This window comes from Eutrigla gurnardus, assembly GCF_963514095.1.
Source record: "Eutrigla gurnardus genome assembly, chromosome: 5".
NCBI classification, from domain to species: Eukaryota; Metazoa; Chordata; class Actinopteri; order Perciformes; family Triglidae; genus Eutrigla; species Eutrigla gurnardus.
The window spans coordinates 10,396,414-10,418,007 of NC_139919.1; the positions used below are offsets into that span (position 1 = coordinate 10,396,414).

Consider the following 21,594-nt stretch of genomic DNA (forward strand, 5'->3'; position numbering starts at 1 on the left):
TGCTGGAAGGCACATTTTGTCACTTCTGGATGGAGCCATGCTTCCTCCCGTTCTCAGACTTTCTGTTAAGCTAAGCTAACAGGCTGTTGGCTCCAGCTCCATATATACCATGCACATATAAGAGTGGTATTGATCTTCTCATTTCACTCCCATGTTTATTCCTTTTGAAGATTTGGTCCCACTATGCCTGCGCCTCATATCTATATATTCAGAGATTTAACCTGTTGACATCTATGTACATCCAAAATGCGATGTGTTTACCTGCTGTTCCACACAGATCCACGCTGAGCGTCTGCTCAAAAGTCTTGGTGCTGAACTGGGACTCTCTGGTGGTAAAGAGACCATAGAGAGAGAGGAAGAGAGAAATTAAAGAGTGCTGTGTCATGTTAGAATTGTTGTATTTTTAACATCCAAGTCAAAAGGAATCCAATAACAGCTTTAAAAGGCTCCCAGTAAAAGCTTCTTTCTAGTCCCTAACATGAAAAAGAAACGCACAAAGAAACTGCACCGTTCCAGCTGACGTCTGCTGAATTTGAATGATGCATCTCCCCGAGAATGCTACTGCTATTTCTCGGCACTTCTCATTTCTTATCACCACAGCCATATGTACTCCGCTGTCCTCTCCCCTATTCTTTTCCTGCATTGTATTCCTGGCTGTCTGTTTCTGTTTCTCCATTTGCCATGAAAGGCAGGAGCGGTGCCGAGTGGATTGGCTTCAGGCGGGATATTACTTACCCTCCACGGAGAACAGGAGAGTAAAATATATATATATATAAAAAAACACCACAAAACTCCCTCTTTTTTTGGTGAGCGCTTCAGAAGACATATTCATTTAGAAGATGGACCGACGCCAGCGGTTTGTACTGGAAAAACACAGCTTTGTGACTGCTTGGAGCTGGAGAGCTTCCAGGGTCTGAGGCTGGATGGGTGGGGAGGTTAATTCGCTAACATAGGGGCAGCCAGGGCACTCATTCTGGCAGGGAGGCAGCCAGAGGTCCCAATTCATTAGGGATCTTGGAATGAAACTGCTGAATTTGGGCCTAGTTTATCTTGTTACAATTTAAAAAAAATATTAGACGGTCTGATGAGATTTTATTTGAAAACAATGCTCTAAAACATGGATTTATGTTCGTATTTTCTACTCCCTTATGACTGTTTTGAGATTCACAATCCGGTCTTGTCGAGATATTTCTCCCCAACTTTGGTTTGCTGAACGTTAACATGTTCATTAGTATTGTGCTACGTGTCAGTCAGCGGTCTTAACTTAGCTTCCTGTAAACAACAACTCCCCAGGCCAAACACTCCATTCTTGGAAGTGAAAACATATGAATTATGGACTCAGCCCTGTTGGGAAGCACTTGATTATATAATTGAGACAAAGACACAAATACCCAACTAGGATCAAACCAATTAGTGCAGATTTCTTTCAAATTACAGCAAAGGTGATCAATGCAGTAGTTTGCATGTTTACAGCCGCTTGCAGCAGAAACAATCCTGTGCTCTTAACGCTCTCCTGCTCACTACTAAATAAACGATTGCCTGATGTTGAATGCATTTCCTCAGCAATGTGGAACAGATGCTCCCATTTAATCCATTTGGAATTCATATCAGACTCCTGAGTGGGAAACTCTACCTGGAAAAAGAGCCCAGACACATTTTATAGTTATGCATTGAAGTGGCTATAAAAACTGGGACCAGGATCAATACAGTAATAATTCACATTCTGCTTAAACATATGTATCTGGAGAGATATAAGCTCACATTTAAGTTAATATCTTCAACTTTGGCACTATTTACCAGAATGTAGATTACAACCTAGCAGATAAATAGATCACACGTAACTTCTTCCCTAAGTCGGCTATTTGCTATTCTGGCAGTTTCCATACGGCTCAGGTCTAACTTTCCATTAAAATGATGGCATACTGTATGTTTCTCATTGCAGGATTTCCCAGGAGGCATCTACCTTACACCTGCCTGCTCTACAGAGGACACTGCAGCTTCTTTTTTATGCAAAATGAAGAAGAAAAGTAAGATGTCTGAGAATTGTCTCCACACCATTTTAATTATAAGTAACATTAGAAGTGGAGGTTTTTCATTAATAATAATCACTAATGCACTTTTAATTCGTTTTTGGTTGTAATTACAAAGTTTAATTGTAACTGTTTCCAGCTTACGAAATATCTGCTCATGAAGAGTAAATTAGGAACTGATTGCACCGTGTAGCATCGTGAACACGTGATAGTTCAGTCGGAGGGCAGCGACTAAAGACATTCACATGAGGATGCGGCCGCATTTCTTAGCATCCAGTCGTGCTGCTGCTGCAGGCGAGATGCTGCATAACAAAATGGAGCACTTTTTCTAAGCTACTGTTTGATGAATCACAGCAGGTGCTTTACATAGAGAAACTCACCCTGTGGACTTGTGGTTGAGAGTTAGACAGAGGCAGGCTCGCTTTTCTGCAATCAGAATAAAAAGCCAGTTACAACCATGCTTTACTTAATATGCACGCTCGGAAGACGTCTGCGATTTTACCCATCTCAACAATGAGTGTGTGTGTGTGTTCGTATGTTTGACTACAGTCACACTGCAGCTGACGTCTCCAATCTGAGCATGGCAGCCTGCAGTGTGACTGTAAGCTGCATCTCTCCTGTCCATCTCACCGTTGTGGCAGCAGGGTTTGGTCGGCTCCGTTGTACCGCCGCTGCCGTCACCCTGCGTTAGCTGCGCCGGCTGCGTCGTCGTCCCCCCTCCTGCTTGGGTTGGCAGCAGTTTGACCCCCGCTCGTCCTTCCTCCCTCTCCTCCTTGTCCTTCCTCTCTTCATCCCTCGCCCTTCCAGGCCGCAGCCTCTTGGCGAAGCGGCTGGGGAAGGAGGCCAGGCGTCGGGAGCGCCGAACCGAGAAGGAGCCGCCGTCCTCTGCTGTCTCCTCTGGGCTTTGAGGTGCCTCAAAGGAGCAGCTTCTCCTCTCGGGGGAGGAAGAGTCTTTACGAAGCTCTAGCTTAGGGTTGGCAGAGCTGGGGGAGTAGGTCGGGGCTGATTTAGCCGGGGCAGAGGGAGCAGATACTCCTCTGCTGGGGCTGTGGGTGTAGGGAGGGCTGTGCAGTCTGTAAGGCTTGCTCACATCGAAAGAGCTGCTCTGCTGCAGGAGCTCACGGAGAAGGGAGTTGGCCTTCATCTCCCTTCGCCTCGCAAAGGGGAGCCTCCTGGGGGCGCTGGTGCCTGTCCCAGTTAAGCCCCCGCTAGTCCCAGGAGTAGCCACCAAGACAACTCTGCTGTGAGAGTTTGTCGTGGCCAGGCGGGGGGCCTCAGGTCTGGCCCGAGGCCTCGGGGCCTCGCGGTCCTTGCGATCCCAGCCCTGCTGCTTGCGTGTGGGCAGGCAGTAGGTGTGCATGTAGGTGATCAGCTCCACCACCGAGTGCAGTTCTTTCTCTGAGCTGAACTGAGGCTTCGCCGGCTCGGCGGGGACGGCAGCCACAACCGTCACACCCTCCACCTCGCTGCTGGAAGACTCCTCTTCTTCCTCCCCCTCCTCGTCCTCCTCCGACTCACTGTCCTCTTCCTCTTCTTCCTCTTCGTCCTCCTCCGTGTCGGGGGCCGGGGTGTCCTCCGAGTGCCGGGCGGTGGTGAGGTGGCGGTGGAGCTCGGTGCACAGGCGGCCTGCGGGACGCACCGCTCGGGGCTTCCGCTCCTGACGGAGGTCACTCTGAGGGCGGAGACACAAACATCTCACTACTCTTGTGCTCTTTAGCTTGAGACCAAAGGTTTTCATTCACAACCACCGCTTCTCAAATTGCTATTTGATAATAACTTGTGGAGTGTAGTAGTAAAGGTTCAATGTATGGAGAAATGTTGTTTTGTGCTTGGCTTGAATAAAAGACATCAGCTTGGCAGTGTTTCATGTAAGTGAGAGACATCTAAAGCCCGGCTGCTGAGGAAGCAGCTCCGGAGACGGACCTCAACAGTGCAGACCCCATCGCTCTGGTCCTGATCCCAGATACTCTGGCTGTAATATTTCATGTACTGCACCCTTACGACTATAACTTTTTATGACATCATAATCTATGACGGTCGACATACTCTACCTTTTTAAATATTATACTATACTACTTTTTTTTAACTTAAAAAATACTATACTTTGATTTACTTAATGAATGTAATGTATGAAATTAATGTTTTTTTTTTTTACATATTCTACTTTGACTTTTTAATGATATATCATGGTTTCTAAAGGTGCACTGTTGAGAGTATCCTGACTGCCTGGTTTAATAGTCTAACCGTACGTCTAACCGTACTCAGGAGTCAGGACAGATCTGCAGTCCATGGAGGGCCCTTCAGAAGGCCAACACAATCATCATGGACCCTAATTACCTCTCAACGTGTTCTGCCTGCTGTCTTCAATCACACGGTTCCATTGCAGCACCGGGCTGAGGGACGGCTTCATCCCACATGCATTACTTCTCATTACACTCATACATTTCCTACATTACTGTTTACATTCAAGCTCATTCAGTCTCTAATTACAGCCTGCCCTTTTTTACTTGGGTGATTTTCTTCTTTTAACATATTCAGAGAGCATTGTTGAGGGAGCTTCTCATCGCCAATAACTGCATATCTGTGAAACATATGATTTCTCTCATGGCATTTTAATGTTGTACTATATGTCATAAAAAGGCCATAAAAATATAGTATAGTATAGTATAGTAGTCATTAAAAAAAAGTCATAGTATATGGAAGAAAAAAACATTGTTGTGATGAGAACAGCTGGTGTTTCTTTTACATGTTGATTGTTTTATAGCATATAGGGATCCATCCATCCATCCATCCATCCATCCTTCCTTTGTTTCATTTGCATGATTTTCCTGCTTTATACTTTATAATATGATTATACTACTATAGTAGTACGATACGACTATGAACAAAAAGAAACCACCGCCTCTCAGAGCTTCCATAAACCTCACCGTCCCTGGCAGGAGTGTGTGATCACACTGTCTACAGTAGTTCACGGGGAACAAGACAAATGAACCACCTTGCAAAACAAAAACACACTCATGACCCCGCGGGTGGATCTTCAATTCCCTGCCCTTGATACATGAACACTGACCACACCGCCGTATACTACTTACAACTGAGTGAGGTATGAATCAGTGTGCAGCTGCAGTGAACAGACTGATTTTTTATTGCTCCTACACAGAGAGAGAGAGAGAGAGAGAGAGAGAGAGAGGATGATTCGCTGTTGCCCTCCTGCCCTGTCAGTCAATGCTTCTCCATCTGCCACAGCGAAGCCACGGCTTATCCCGCGCTGCGTCCTGCGGGGATTGTCTATGCTCCTTGCTTGAGCCGGAGCAGAGGGCTGTGTGAAGGCTCGCCGTGCTTTATGCTCGTACAAGATAAATGGCTGCCGTTGTAATCAATGACCACTTGAAGCACAATGCTAGCAGCTGTCCAATTACTGCTAAGTCATACAGCGGTAGCCATTGTAAAAGTCCTCTCTTCCCCCAACACCACATCTATCTAGCGGATGAAGGTCTCTGCCCGCTTGAAAGCTCAGACAGTTTTTCCTTTAAAATGAGATCTTTCATTTGAAAAAGAAAAAGCCCTGTTGTTTTACTTGCTGGACCACTACCAACCATCCATCTCAACACCTCCCTTCTACCTCCATCTTTGTGTTTGACTGAGGGCAGCCATTATTTGTTTGAGCCCAGGAGAGAAGACATTGAGGAGAGTCTTTCTGATCTCCGTTCTATGCACTGGTCAGACCCTACCCTGCATCAAGGTTGTGTGGCGGTGATTCCCATTGCAGGCCCTGCATCCAACTGTGAATGACTTCTGCCTTAACCTGCCAACTCTGAGGGGAAGCTATTGAATACAGAGACGTGTGTTTGGGGTTACAGCGTTCTGAGAAACACTGACACAGTTTGAAATCATTTTTAAACTACAACTTACTCCAAACCTGACAAATTCATGCTAGTTCGGGCCTCACCTTGACTAGAGGTCTGGCCGGCCGGAGCTGCAGGCTTCTGTTGCTATAGCGATGGCCGTGGACTCTGTCTTTGTGTGCATCGATGACCGTGGGCACGTTGGGAGGAGTCAGCAGCAGCGTCATCAGCTGGCGAGGAAGGAGGGGGAGAAATCAGTTAGCACCTGTTAGAGCCGGTTTTGTGCTGAGTCATACTCTCTCCATTTGCTAAGAAATTTCGGGGATTTTTGTTTCCCAGCACACATACTTGGTGTCATCGGTCTTTGACTTCACGTTAGACTTGATAATCTTTTGTTGAACAGAATGAAAGCAATGGAAACCAATGTTCAACATGTGAGTGGACAGAAGCTTGCACTGTAATGTGGCACAGAATAAGAGAAGTACAAATGACAGGCCACAACAGTGCCAAACATATTTGTACAGTGATATTAATTCATTTTTCAGTGGTAAAATAACAGTGAGAGGAAGTGCTTTTGTTCTTGTGATTATGTCCTAACGAGGACCAAATGTTTCCACGAGGACAGCAAGTGTGAAATGTGGAAAACTGCAGCCTTTCGTTCCAATTTGTAATCTATATTCTGTCAGCTGTTAACTCCCCGCAGATGGATGTTTGTACGAGGGAATAATGTGCAGAAGAGGCCATGAGGTTATGATACTGTACATGCATCACATCACTAAAGCTGACAGCTACATGGCACGTTCACGTTTCTCATTAAAGAGCTGGATCCATCCATTTCTCCCTTTGTAAGGACACAATATGACTTCTGCTCCTCAATTTCTCCTCCAACCTAAATGTCCTATCTATCAATCCCTCTGCAGTCACTTCCTCATCCCTCCTGATGCCTTCTAGCTTCGTACTGACACTTTCTTCCCCCCATCCTATCTCCATCCGCTCATCCCTTCCACGCCCCGTCTTTCAGCTTCTTTTCACTCTTTTCATCCAGAAATCTTCATTCTTAGTCGCCATCACCTTCCCATTCCTCATCTCCCTCACCTTTGACATCCATCTTCATCTAACCCTGTGTGCTTCTCCGTCCCTCCCTCCCTCCATCCCCCTGAATGTCGTCCTCCTGTACTCGCCCTCCTTCACATGAGACAGGAAGCCACCGCTAAGACACGTAGGAAACGGAACAAACGCCTCCTGAATCCTTCCTATGGCATTACTGTTCAGATATTAAAACAATCTCCTCGTTCCCCACTGTCCTTCCATTGCTTTATTTTCATCTGTCTATTCATCCATTCATTCCAGTGCCGAGCTTCATGACGGGGCTATCAGCTGATATAAATCAGCTTAGGGAGAAAATCCCCCCACTAAGCTGCTCCAGAAGAAGACGCATAGAAAATACAGATGTGATAGGAATGAGGTTGGGAGCAGTGGGATATACCCGGCTTCACTCAGTGGGCTCGCTCAGTGCAACACACCCTCCGGCAGCCATGTTGGGGGCCCTCATCTCTCTCAGGGAAACAGTGTTGAGGGCAAACAGACTGCATGGTGGGAATAAAGCAGGTATTGAATCTGATAGGATTTGGCTGTTGCAATTAAAGTGAGGGAAAAGGTTCATTCTTAATTCCGTTGGTGATTTTGTGTTTGCAACGTGTAGGAAGTTCGACAGCAACTTTTTACATGACATTAGTACATTGTAAGCTTGCTAGTTCCATTAAATAGGGAGGAGCAGAAAGCCCCTCCCATGCTGACCACTCTTCTATTGAAGTATTGTTATTTTATTTGTTCTATTCCTAATTCTCTGTTTTTCTTTCTCTTATCTGACTTTATTTCATTGTTTGTTTTTTTACCATTATTTTATCAATATTTATATTATTATATGTAAAATTCTTGATGTATTATTAAAGCGATAACATCTTTAGACTATAAAAACGACTGACTAGACATAAACCACACGACAAATGCCCCCTTATTGTATATATATATATATATATAGCTAATATGAGGAATACGACCTCAATGATGGCACCAGACCATCTAGAAATAATGTACTGTATATATAAACCTGCTGACCTACTCTAGTTCAACTTTATATGGGGACTACATATATTTGAGATGGGCTCTTAACATCACTTTATAGGCTGGCAAAGTCTTTTTTATGAGAAAATAATGTGAAACATTATAGAGAGGACTCATGAATCAAACTGATGACATTTAAAAGAAGAAAAAGAAGTTTCTCTGAAGCAAATACAACAACGTATTGTTTGTAATGGTTAGTGACCAGATCATTGTCCAGGGATCTCACTTCATTACCAACACTATCGTGGCATATTACTGTAAAGCTTTAATGAGTACAACATTACAGCAACTTTAACATTACCCAGCGGGGCTGGCTGGAACCACAGAATACTATCTGGGTCAAATGACTGACAGGACCATGGCCTGCATCACTAATGCAGCCGCCCCTCAGTGGGCGAGCCAACTTGGCTCAGAGCGTGTGATGACGCTCCTCTGAGGAAAGTGAAGAGGAGACGGGAGGTTTGGGTCTGTGTGAAACATTGAAAGTCCCCCGGCAGCGTTCGGGCCCCTCAAACACTCTACTCTACTATGGACGCCTTCCAGAGCTGCACTGGCAGCATCAATGCAGGCCTTGTTCTGTGGTGGGACACACACACACACACGGAAAATGTGGAGGTGCACTTGCAGAGAACCTCACTTAATATGTTTGAGTATGAAAGTGATGTCACTCATCATCATCATCATCAGCCGTGTTCTCTCCAGAGACTTGGTGAATATGACATTTGGTGTTATTTTTTTCCTTTAATTTGTGACTCATCTTTATTCCTGAATACATCTATCTGATGACTTTTATAATATATCTTTGATGGTATCAGAGATCTTATTTTTCCCATCAATCCATCCAATTATTTTATTATTCGTCAACATGGTAAAATAATCTCTCGGGGTTCTTCCTATTATGTTTAACATGTCAGCATGAAAGGATTAATATATAGAATAAATTAGATGCAAAGCATTTAGAAAAAATCATGTAATTTTATTGAATTGGAATTTTAACAAATTAATATGTTCAATCAACTTGTTGATGGGTAGTACATAAATTGTGATCTTTAATGTGAATTAAATCAAGCTAATAACATTTCAAACATAATGGTGCACACATACATACATACTGCAGTATCGCTTCTAACCACTAGAGGGCAGCGACAACCTCAGACCTGAACACATGAGTGACAGCAGTCATGTGACAGTAAACCACTCAACTGATGGAAATAGGGGATGCACGCACACACACACACACACACACACACACACAGCTGGCAGCTTCAGTAGAGTAAACAGTATAATGTTATTACACAAGGCTTTTCTGTTTGAGTGGATGTGAACGTTAGGTTGCTATTTTTGCCACCGATAGTGTACACAATGAAAACACAGTTATGATGCAAAAGGATATTATTTATATACAGAAGAGTGAAATATTCATCTTTCTGTCAGAGGCCCTGGAACCTGTCTAAAAATAGCTTTAGAAGTCTGGGGATATCATTAAACCTGTTTTATAAAGCGGAATTATTTGATTTTCTTTCTTTTTTCTTTCCTTTTTTTTCTTTTTTTTTGGGGGGGCGGGGGCAAAGAGAAGACAATACCATAATTATAATATTAATGAGTCAGGCAGAAAGAGAATAACAGGGTCGTGAAAGAGCATGATATAAATAAAAGTACTTGCTATGTACGTAGCGAAGAACAAAAAGGACATTTGAAATGCTAAAAATGGCACTAATTGCTCAATCAACCTGCCAAATTCAGAACTGTGACTGCGTAGTTCATTTAAAAAAATTACATTACTGTCAACACCTTACATGGTTATTGTTAATAGATCCTAGTCGTTTTCCTGCTCTGAAGAAACAGCTAGTACGCCTCACCAGTGTTCCTGACTTATGTGTTATATCAGGCAAAGTAAGTTTACATGCAGACAACTCTGAATCCCCCGAAGCGAGAGGAGGCCTGACTCGACTTATCTCGACTTAGTCACAAACTTGCTGCCTGGAAGCGAACCAAGAGGATGCCTCAGGGAGACGATTTATGTAGGGGCAACAGCAGAAACTGTAGTAGTAGCAGCAATAGTAATAGTAGTAGCAGCAAACATAGTAGTAGTAGTACTGCTACTATTACTGTAGTAGTGTGTAGTAGTAGTATCTGGCTGTGTGACAGAAAGAGAGCCTTGTGCGTTTGAGAAACTTTTGCAAAAGCATGCTGTGTTGCCAAATGTGGAGAGGATTGAAGCTACAGACTGATAGTTGTGTCTGTGGATAGAAGAGACGTTGTCAGCTACACCGTACAGTCGTCATGGAAATAAGAGCTGCAATGACTATGGAGATCTGGAGCAGGAGAAAGCAGGTGGTTCCTGCAGCGTTACAACGCAGGGTGAGTTATTGATATTTGCATGTGTGCAACATGCAGAGTTGATCACAGACATGAGCACAAGCTGAGAGTCTAAGCACTGACCTGAACCTTTGTATAGTTCTGAGTCACATTTAATACAAATATATATTTTAGCTTTAGCTATATTTAGCATTGTGCTTCAATTCTTGTATTAAAGGTGCTATACAAATAACATTATTGTTGTTTTTACTATTATTATCAGTTCTTATTAAACTGAACTGAATTTATTCCAATGAAGTTTAAATTAAATCAGACCTTTACTTCCCTCTTATTGCCAGTCTACTTCCTGTATCTTTCAGAGCTCCTCCAATTTAAAGGGACAGTTCACCGCCACATAAAGCAAATCCACATTTGTCCTCTCATCTGCAGTTCCATTTATCCGTCCAGATGTTTTGGTGTGAGTTATCTAGTTTTCGAGCTATCAGCCGTGGATATATCTGCCTTCTCTTGACTATAATGGGCACTTGGCTTGATAAACAGCACCACTGGGAAGAGGGAATTGTTTTTTTTGTTTTTTTTAACTGTCTTTTTAATTCTTTTACTGGGAAGAAACCGATATTTTTCTTAGTTTCATGCACGGAGGATTTTGTTTGCGATCATTGTGGTAATGTCAGGAAAACCACGCTGACAGAAGATAGAGGGGATTCTCTAATCAGGTTCATTTCTCAGCACATAACAGTAACTATCAAACAGAAACAAGCGGTCCTCCTTTGACCTTCGGTGTCGTTTCTCACTGGATGGAAGTGCAAACTGAGAAAAACTGGCGGGCGTAACTGATTAACCAGCCCACACTCATTCTTATTTTGACATCCGTTGACTGATAACCGAGGAGTCGTCAAGGTGAGAACAAGGGCAGGCCAGTCATGTGAGGGGCCACGGTGTTTTGCAACACAACAGTGAAGACGATGGCATCTGGCTCCTTGACCTCTCCGTGTCTCTGAGCCCTTGTTTTGGACTAAACAATACCTCCATGGCATTTAGCAGCAACAGAGCCGGTTCTGTCTCGCTGCGTCCTGTTTGCTGTTACCATGCCAGCACCGTGAGCGGCTATCGCTGTGAGGCTTGGCTTCTTCCTGGCTTCCTCAACGGCCAAACCCTTATTCCTCTACTGAAGTACAGTATCTCAGGTCATTAAAGTCATTATCATTTCCACCCATTTGGAAGGAATGCCCCTTCCTCTGGTCATGTTTCTCTCTGATACCAGTCAGAATGAAATTGCTACCAACAGTGGTGGTGCAGTCTTAAATACATATAAGGGGGTAAAATATGTCACATGACACCTGTTCCTTCATGTCAGGTCGTTAAAATAATGAGATTCTAAAGAACAGTAGATTATTATATTATAATTTTATATTAAAAACAACAATGCAGCCGAACTAACAGCTCTGTGCACAGAACACAGGTAAAGTGGTGCTTTGAGCTTAAAGACGACATGAAATAAAAAGTTTAGTTCACACCCCCGTGCATATTTTGCATCAAAAATATGCAAACAAAAAACAATGTGTTTGTATTTTCATATTGGTTTGTGGTATATGGCTTTGAAGTCTCCAGTTGGGCCTTTTTACTGCTGCCAACTCGGATTTTGGCCGTCGCCATCTTTAATGTTTTGCAACCAGTGAAGGAAGTGACCATATTTGGACTGCAGAGGTGCGGTGGGAGGATCTGGCGAAGCACCCCGAGCAGCAACGTTACTGGATCTGGATCCGTCTGGCTTCTGGTGTCAAGCTGTTAACAAAGTTAGCTTCTATAATTCAAGTGTTAAAGTAACCTCAGTAGCTAATTGCATTGGTAGCGAGGTAGCGACAGTAATGAGCCTGCAGTTTGACCTGTCCATCACAAGGTAGCCCCTCCCCTAAAGCATCCCCTGCTATATGGTCTGTTTGACTTTTAATGGACCAAAATGTACTAAATGAACATCATGCTGGATTGAAGAAGACTTGAAACTAGAGATTGAGACCATAAATTCATGTTTACATTATTTACTGAGATAATAAATCAGGTGTGAATTAGGGTCATTTTCTCATTGACTTCCATGCAATCTGACTTCTTCTTACAACCAGAGGAGTTGCAAATACAACTATATTTTAAATCCCCCTGAGGGGAACATGACTATCTGCACCGAATGAGGAAAAGTCAGGAGATTAACAAAGTCATACGAATTTATCCTCTGGCCACAACGGATATCTGTTCCAAATATTTTAGCAATTCATCCAATATTATATTAAGTATATAAGTATTCTGGACCAAAGTGTTGGACTGACTGACAGCCACTGCTCTCCGCAGAGACAAGCTGTCTCAATTCTTACATTTGAGATTATAAAACTTATAAAACTGATTTTCTACTTCAAACATCATCTTGCTTTTTCACTATTTGCATTCATGACTCATCCTTAATCATCAAGTTTAAAAACCTGAGTCCAGCTGTTCACTAACTTCACTTCCTTGAACATCCCACCTTCCACTGTGCAGCCTCCCAAAGCTCCTGCGACATCACTGACAGACTTGTTTTATAGAACGACCCGGCATGTAATTGAAGGCAGCGCAGCTCGGTGAATATTTACGCTTTAGGTATTCAGCCATCCGGCATGACGCATGGCTTCCAGACAATAGTATCTTTGTGGGCCGCCGCTAAATCACGACGCACAAGAAAAGCCTGTAAGCAGCCGCTTTGCTGCTCAAATTTAAGTCAAATTAAGGAAGCGGGCTGAATTCATCTTGACAAGTGCAATAAGGCCGCATAACAGCAGTAATCACAAGTCGTTTATTGCAGTGAAATATCTTCCTGCTTCAATTAAGCTCCCGAGCCGCTGCATTCTTCTGACGGCAGAGTGAACCGAGGGGAAAGTAGGGCATGCCATCCACTGTAAAGGGAGGCAGCCATTTCTTGGTCCAGTGTGATGACATGGAGGTTCATTTGGGGGGGGGGGCTGATAACAAGGGGGGACAGAGTGAGGAGAGAAAAACAAGGTTTGTTCCTAGAAGCCTGGTTCAGGGAATGATGGAGGGGCCTAGAGAGACAGAGAGAGAGGCATCCAGCAGCACAGTGTGAAAAGAGAGAGAGAGAGGGGGAAGGATGGGGATGAAAACAAGCAAACACATGGACTTGCTGGAACCCACATACATGTTTGGATTACTAAAAGTGTGAGAGAGTGTGAGAAGTGTGAACCCTAAACCAGATACAGATTTTAAGTAATAAAAAAAGTTTTTCCCATTGCTTCTATTGATTACAGTAAAATTTTACTCACAAAACTCTGGGAGCACGAAACATTTGATTGATTTCAACAGTAAAAGTACTTCTAACCTAAGCCTTGTACTACTTCTACATTTTACTACAAGTATTCTTTGAGAGCATGATATTAAACTCATCATAAGAATAGGCTCATTTAACTCCGACACAAAATCCTTGATCAAGACCCTGCAACGTGTGCCGAGACCTGAAGGGTTTTTGAAACCTTCTCTCTGTTCCTGGAAGGACAGATCAGAGCCCTTAGAAATACAGGAGTACAACGCGCACACACACACTCGGCACACACAGAGGACGGCACTGGATGAAAGGTTACAGTGTGCCTCTGCGTCCCTCCCTCCGCCTTCCTGGAGTTAAAGGTAGACTTTGAACCTCGCGGCCCAACAAGTGGAACATCGAGGTTAGCGAACGCAACACAGATTAAGATAAAGAGGGGAGAGAGAGAAGGGGGGAGCATGGCGGGGGTGAGAGAGGAGAGAGGATGGCGTTTGATGCATGTATGAAAGGCGCCACTTCAACAAGCGGCGGGGTTTGTGCTATGAGAGACTTTTTGATTTTGAAGATGACTGACAAAAAAGAAACGGGGTGATGATCCGATCAGAGGTTTCTCCACTTCCTGTCAATAACAGTAGAAGGAGGGAAAAGTCGACAGGAAGTAGAGAAGTGTTCTTACTAGAGATGGGTCCTTGGTCTCGGCCCCCAGGGACTGGCTGAAGTCGTCGGCGCTGAGAGGAAGGTTGTCCTTCTCTTGCTCTTCCTGGTCAGGCTCCTCCCCGAGGGCGGGGAAGACGGAGAGCCCGCCCACCTCGGCGTCCACCATGCCATCCAAACTGTCAGTCAGAGCGGCGAGCAGAGCCGCGTTCTCCTCTTCTATCTGGAGGGAGGCAAGGCAGGGAGAACGTTGAGTAGAACGTTGAGTAGAACGTTGAGTAGAACGATTCCAAAAGGAAAAGTCTAATGTTCAGCACATTGAAACTTCTGTTTTAGAAGAGTAGAAGCGATTTAAAGTTCACCCTTTACCTTGCTAACTTACTCACTTTTAAATAATTAACAATAATTAGTTAGTGATTTCCCAGAATTCAACACTTGAGGGAAGCAGCGTTATCGGGGTCTCGGCTGTTGTTACTCTTAAGAGGAGAGCAGGGGATTTTCCAGCTAACAAGCTAACAAACAGCTTTACTTATAACCCAAAATACCTGTGGCTGCACTGCATTCTGGTCTAAGTCCTCTGACTCCTCTGTGGGATTATTGAACATCAATGCTCAATAAGAAGCCCTCTCATATTTATTGATTGTTTTGGAAATTCTCCTGCCATAAAACATTTTTAGAGAAAATATTTTTGCTTGGCACAAGACCTAATTGGACCCCCAAAGTCACGCACATTTTTCATTTTTTCCATTATTTTGAGGGAATACCTGTCATTTAGCAGGAGACAGGGCTTATATCGCAGATACAAATATGCTTTTGTGATGGATAAACATGTCAAAAATGCACAATTCTAATTTCCTAAACCTTGTGTGACCTCGCCCTGCAAAAAACAACAGCCACGTTTGAGTCACTCGACCGTGAGTCATTAAGGCAGCTGGAACATAACTATCTTCTGACAAATTTATACATGAATACTGCATGTAAAACTGGAAATTATTGTCCTCTGCAGGGAGAAAAAATGTCTTTGAAAGCTGTGTCATTGCTGAATCACTCTATTCCATTAACTCCCATCAGCTGCTGTATAACGTCCATTCTTGCTCCTTTTGTTTTATTTATTAACGTAGAAAGGACAACACAGGTTTGCTGAAACATGACTTTAATAAAAAGAAATCTGTTTTTCTTGATGGTTTTCCATAAATTTGCAAGCAGGCAGTATGGTCAGCCTTGAAGATAAGCAGCAGAAATTATTATTTTTCTGCCATGTCTGTCCAAAATGTCCACGCCGTCATCCCTCCTGTTACAGCGCCACACGGGTTGTTTACTGTGATGGAGCTGCCATCTTGCTGAGAGCAGAGTCTGCTGGAGAGGTGATAGCATGGCTGGCCTACGGGAAGCCACCAAGCTCCATTCATCTGTCTCTTCCCTTTATCATCCAGCGTGATCTGCTCCCGGCTGCCAAACTTTTTTTTATTATTTCATTAATTCTCTGTCTCTCGCTGCCTGTTTCTCCTCGCTGAGTGCTGCAATTTAGACTTTGAAGTTCTCTACAGGATGTCAAAAGCATAGCTATAAGTAAGAAGGAGTTACGATTTGTGAAGGGTATGGATTGTGCTTCTCCTGATAACTACAGTTGTCTTCGGGTTAAATGTGTTTCTTTGTTGCTTCTCCGTAAAAAAGTTTGAATGTAATTTCTGAAAGTCTAGTTGGCTTATTTCATCCTAAAAAGGAATTTACATTTAAATTAGCTCCTCATGTCTATGAGATCATAATCAGAGAGGCTTTTTTTTTATCACTACCGGTATGTTTGTACATTTAAAGACACACACCTGATCATGTTAATTAGATCTCCTGGATAGTAATTATATGCCACAGCAGATAAGAAATAAAAGGAAACGGGATGTAATTATATATTTGACGATGCAGATGCCTTCACATTAGTATCATTTCTCGCTAGCCTCTCCAAGGTTAGATGAAGTCCTACCACACAGGAACACCGATCAATCCCGGCCGGCATGGGATTAGATTCCGATACGCTGCTGTAAATAAGTGGCGTACCGGCGGACGAAGAGAGACAGAGACGAGGGGGGCTTCATCTGTCGGCTTATCACTCTATTCATTACCGTGTGTTTATAACCAAACGCCGTCAGCCCGTCTGCTCTGCTGTATTAGTCTGATCAATATGTTATTGAAAAAGTATAATGTGCCGGGATGGGTGAGAGGCAGACGCTAGGAAAGAGGAGAAAAAAACATATTTTTTTCTAACTGTGATACAAGAGACAGTGGTGCAGGTATGAGAGGTAAAAAGGCACGCATATTAATGAGTTCGAGAAAGTCAGGGAAGAAAATGAAGCAGAACGACACACGAAAAGTAAGAGAATAAGAAAAGCAACAAAACGCAAAAACAAATGGATGAGAGACAGAAAGAAAAAAGACACTCAGGGAGGTGGCTGTTGCATGGTTCTCATAAAGAACAGCAATAACTATTGCTGGTAATGCAATGCTCTGAGTCTGTCCTGAGATGTGTCGTAAAGTTTGGTGAAAGACGGCAGGAAGTCACTTGGGCGTCTGCTAATGGGGATGGAAATAAGAATATAGAGGGCACTGACAGACAGTCTGTGCTGACTTCACCAGCATTCCCATCATGTCTTGCCCGTCTTCATTTAACCAATACTCTGCGGTGCATCGCAGCATCAGAGCAATTTCCACCAGCAGAGTTGCGTTACATAGCCGATGATCTGGACCTAAATGCTACTTTATCTCTTTGTTGTCGTCTTTTTATTCTTGTGATGCACTCAATTTAGCCTCTGTAATGGGAGCTGAAGACATCGGCGGGGCTGGGAACCTATAGACAATCAATGATGCAGGGTTTTGCTTTCAGATAGAGACCAACCAGAAGGGTCTCCCCTGAATTCATCCAGCAAACGGCACCTGATACCAGAGTCCCGGGGCTTTCATTGACCCCGCAGAAGCATCGGGCCGATCCAAACCGGTGGACTGCTTCCATCATCGTGTTACACACAGCGTAACTGGGAGTAACTTGGCAGCACCCTCCGAGACAAGCCGCACATTTCAGCACAGGGATCAGGTGACGGGTCAGGACTTTGCACATGTTGACAGTGAAGAAAAACTTTGGCTCCGAGGCCCAGTTTTACCATGCTGTGGACCGTATGAACAGAACGGCTTTGGTCCATGTCCACTTCCTGTCAGCTGATGTCATTCACATGAATGCAATGTTTACAACTGTGAAAAGGTCTATAAGTTATAAAGGGCCAGTTTTATTATAATTATATTATAATGAGCAATAGAGAAGATAATAGAGAAGCTTCAAGAGTGAAAGCAAGGGCAGAGTTTAGAATCCTGTCAAAACGTAATGAGAAATGACAGAAGAAAAGTAGGAGAATAAGAAAGACAAACAAAACTGAAAACATGTGGATGAGTGACAAAGAAAATCAGATAACGATAAGGAAAGAATAAAGACATTAGATGAAATACGCAAAATCAGCATCGGAAGTCATTTACAATTGTAAAATCATTCTGTAATAACTGGTTTAAAAAAAAATCACTTTTGCCTGGCATTGTCATTCAATATAGTTTAAAATGTGCTGACAGTGTGGATTAGTGTTAGACCCCAAGCAATCAGGGATTGAATTAGTTGATGAAGTTGATGATTTTCTAAGCAAGGGGCTTGAGTCCTCCACATTTTAGTCAATCCACTGATACTTTATATTGATTTGAACCAATCTAATAACAGTTTTGATAAAAGCATGACGACCACCTTTGCGATGCATTTTGAAGGCCCATGCAGTAGGACGACGTGTCCATGGCTTAAGAGCAACATCTATCATACAACTGAGCTGCAGATCAGCGAAGAAGAAGCCTCACCTCAAAGAGTTCATCTGCCGGACTATAGTGGATGGAGGCCGGCGACGCTTCCGCCGGCTGATCGTTGCACCACTGAAGCTCGCTGAGACAGTTGACGCTGTCGAAGTCACTGGTGTCCAGCTGGGAAAGGTCGATGTCCGGGAAGTCAGTGTCCAAGCGGTCCGAACACACCTCCTCCTCCCCATACTGAAGATGGAAAAAGAGAGGGAAAGGTCACGTTAGTCAAACATCAAGATTAAAGCTAAATTCCCAGGGTGGTTCGTCTTGTATTTTGAGATGCAACAAAAGTGCATGAGTTTACTGTGTAAAACATAACCCCCAAAAAACCTGGAGGTGCTGATCACAGCTGGGAACATCTTCAGTGAGAAAGGAACTTGCGTCAGTTATGTTTGCTCTCTTAAGCAATCACAAAGGAGTTGATGTTTTCTCTGTGACCACTGTTACCAAACATGGGAAATAACTCGGCTTCCTCTATGAGACTCCCAAGGTTGGTGTTTCCTGTGAAGATCATCGCTCAGCGCAGCAATGCCATTGTTCAAATTAGGGGTTTAGTTCCCATTGGGCCACCCTTACTAAAATATGTATGCAGTCGAAGGACAGAGCGGCACTTTGGATAAAAGCCTCCGTCGTCTGGCATACACTGTATATTATTACACTGTTCACTGTCGGTGTCACAAGGAGCTCTCATCAACAGCCCCTCATCTCTCAACAGCTACTCATTATAGATAATGAGACTCCCGTGTTAGAGGGGGAGCGACCCGGGTACCAATAGAGGCATCTGCCCGGCACAATTCAGGATTAGACAGAAACTGTGTCACGTACACCGGCATCATCTATCTAGAAGTGTCTCCATGCATCTATCTAGCTCACCTCCCTGTGGCTCACAACAAAGTGCAACCGTGACCCAAGAGTTCTTCAGGTGATTAGTTCCCCTTCGTTGGTTGAGGGTGTGAGCAATCAGTGAAATGAGCTGCTGTGTTTAGTCGGTTTAATCTGAGGACTCTTCGGTCACAGTGGTACAGCTTCGTTGATGTTGCAGAGACTTTATTTATGTGGAATCCCGACTGTGACATTGATTATTAACTCACAGATTAATATGTGGAAATCTTTAAGACACCCCTGTGAAACTCATACCCCTTGAAGCACCCTTTGAGCCCCTTGAGTATACCTGAAGTCACCTGAAATTCCTAACATTTCTGTAAACACCTTCAAGAAATACTCAAGAACCTTGAAGAACTCTTCCCTTCTAGAGCCCCCTCAAGGAACCACCTCCCCCCAAAAACTTTAAAACCCTCTCAAGAACCCCATAAACAAGATGTATTGCCTGTAACACACAAAGAGTCAAAGAGACCCCGAAAGGAGCCCCTTTAACCCTTTTAAGAACACCTAAAACAGGGTGGAGTATCTGTAACCCCTAAATAGTCATAGAGGCCCCTAAATAGTCATAGAGGCCCCTAAAGGAGCCCTCAAACCCCTTTAAAATCCTTCAGGATCCCCCCTAACCCGAATAATAACCAATGAAATCCGCTCAAGTATCCTCAAAATGCTCTCAACAATACAAGGAAACCTCTAACAAACTCCTGGAAAACCCCCCAAAAATGTTCAGTCACTCTAAAGAACCCTCCAGAAACCCCAGTAAGAGATCTACTTAAATAAGGTTCCAGTCAAGTTAGTCACCATGTGGTTTGCGGTCACAACACATGGCTGAGAGTCAGACAGACACGGCGAGCCACGTCATTGAGAGAATCGAGTAAAAAAAGAAGAAGTAGGAAGTGTGCGTATGTGACTCAGTGTGAAGGGAAGCAAGTGATTGTGCTCTCTTAGGGGGAGGAGGAGGGGGGAGGAGGAAGAGGGAGGAACGGTTTGTGGAATGAAAAAGAATGGTGTGAGTTATGGAGAAGAGAAAGGAGGGAGCCTGCGGGGGAAAGAAAGCAGTCAAACTGGACATTTCTTCTACAAGCATTACTTGCTGAATATGTGTGCTAATGGACCTCTTGTTAATAAGAGATGTTGACTCCAGAAGCATTAAATGTTCTCAACCATCCAAAAACTGCTCTTACACAAGTGTGCTGAATGATAAACCCAACTTTGGGGCGACTGTGGCTCAGGTGTTAGAGCGGGTTGGCCAATGTGGTTCGATCCCCGCCCCCACTGTGTCATGGTTGTTGTGTCCTTGGGCAAGACACTTCAGCCAGCTTGCCTCGTATGAATGTGTATGACTGCTGTGTGTTTGAGGTTGGAGGGGCCGTAGGCGCCGAATGGCAGCCATGCTTCCTTCAGTCTGCCCCAGGGCAGCTGTGGCTACTATGGTAGTTTACCACCACCGGTATGACTGTGTGTTAATGAATGGAACCCGGAACCCTGTCAGAGCGCTTTGAGTGTCTTGAAAAGCGCCATACAAATCCAATCCATTATCATTATATATGGAGGCGTGCAGCCATTATTTGCATAGGTAATGACCCCTGATAAAAGGGCAGGTGTTGTACTGTATGCAAATACTCTGGGCCACCGCCAACACCTGGAGAGGTACCACCAAGAAATACTGCCAGAAGAAGTAGTAAAATCCACAGTTAAATAAGAGTAGCAGTACTGGTGTTACAGGAAAATAAAAAGCATCAAAGAGCAGAATGGAAGTGATTCAGACGCTCAACGCCTGCAATCATCCAAGTGTTTTATCGTCTAAATCAAACTGTATTTCTTTACCCACAAATTGAATGATCCAAACCTTATTATTACTCAAAAATATTCCAATTTTGATTTCATGGTATTTGTGTTTCCCTGCATTGGACAAACAATTTGTGGACTGTAAAAACAAGATATCAGTGTGTGTGTGAGAAAGAGAGAGAGAGACAGAGAGAGAGAGAGAGAGAGAGAGCTGAGGTGAAAGAGTTACCCCCCCCGACACACACACACACACACACACCACACACACCACACACTTCCATTCATCTCACAGAACGAGCAGACAGGGTCGACCAGTTACACCAACGAGCTTTCAAACTGAAACAACTGACGGTTATGGTTCACTATCAGGTTTCCTCAGAGGTAAACTCTACTCCAACTGACTAAAACTGCTCATCGTCTCTTACCAACTGCTATTTTGTCCCTGAACCATGTGGGTAAATATTCTGTCCTGGGACATGAAAATGTATCTACAGTCAATAATGTAAATGTGCTAAAGTTATTCTTATTTTATTAGTATCTCTGACAGTCCTTCCTCTAAGGTGACTACCCAGAAACCATTTCTCTAAAGCAGCTCACAGGTTTTACAACTCCCCAAAAATAATCAACCAAAACACATTCATGGTGAATTGACAATACTATACTGAATTATCTCCCACTTCTCTTCTCTCCCTGCAGCTCCCACTATGTTGTGCTTTTTTAATGCCTTTTCATTTTCTCTTATCATAAGATATTTGACTTACTGCCTATGATGACGATG

The 21,594-nt window shown here is 43.7% G+C and overlaps 1 protein-coding gene across 2 annotated transcripts in view; it reads right to left on the minus strand.

The window, feature by feature from the left end:
* ppargc1b (peroxisome proliferator-activated receptor gamma, coactivator 1 beta) overlaps positions 1-21,594 on the minus strand; it is a 91,275-nt gene that overhangs the window by 9,872 nt on the left and 59,809 nt on the right. For both annotated transcript variants that reach the window (XM_084010373.1, XM_084010372.1), the window contains exons 2-7: positions 18,153-18,338; positions 14,296-14,496; positions 5,980-6,105; positions 2,661-3,702; positions 2,411-2,456; positions 262-326 (exon numbers count right to left, since the gene is read on the minus strand). In XM_084010373.1, coding sequence (XP_083866499.1) covers positions 262-326; positions 2,411-2,456; positions 2,661-3,702; positions 5,980-6,105; positions 14,296-14,496; positions 18,153-18,338 — 1,666 coding nt within the window. The remainder of the gene's footprint in view (positions 1-261; positions 327-2,410; positions 2,457-2,660; positions 3,703-5,979; positions 6,106-14,295; positions 14,497-18,152; positions 18,339-21,594) is intronic.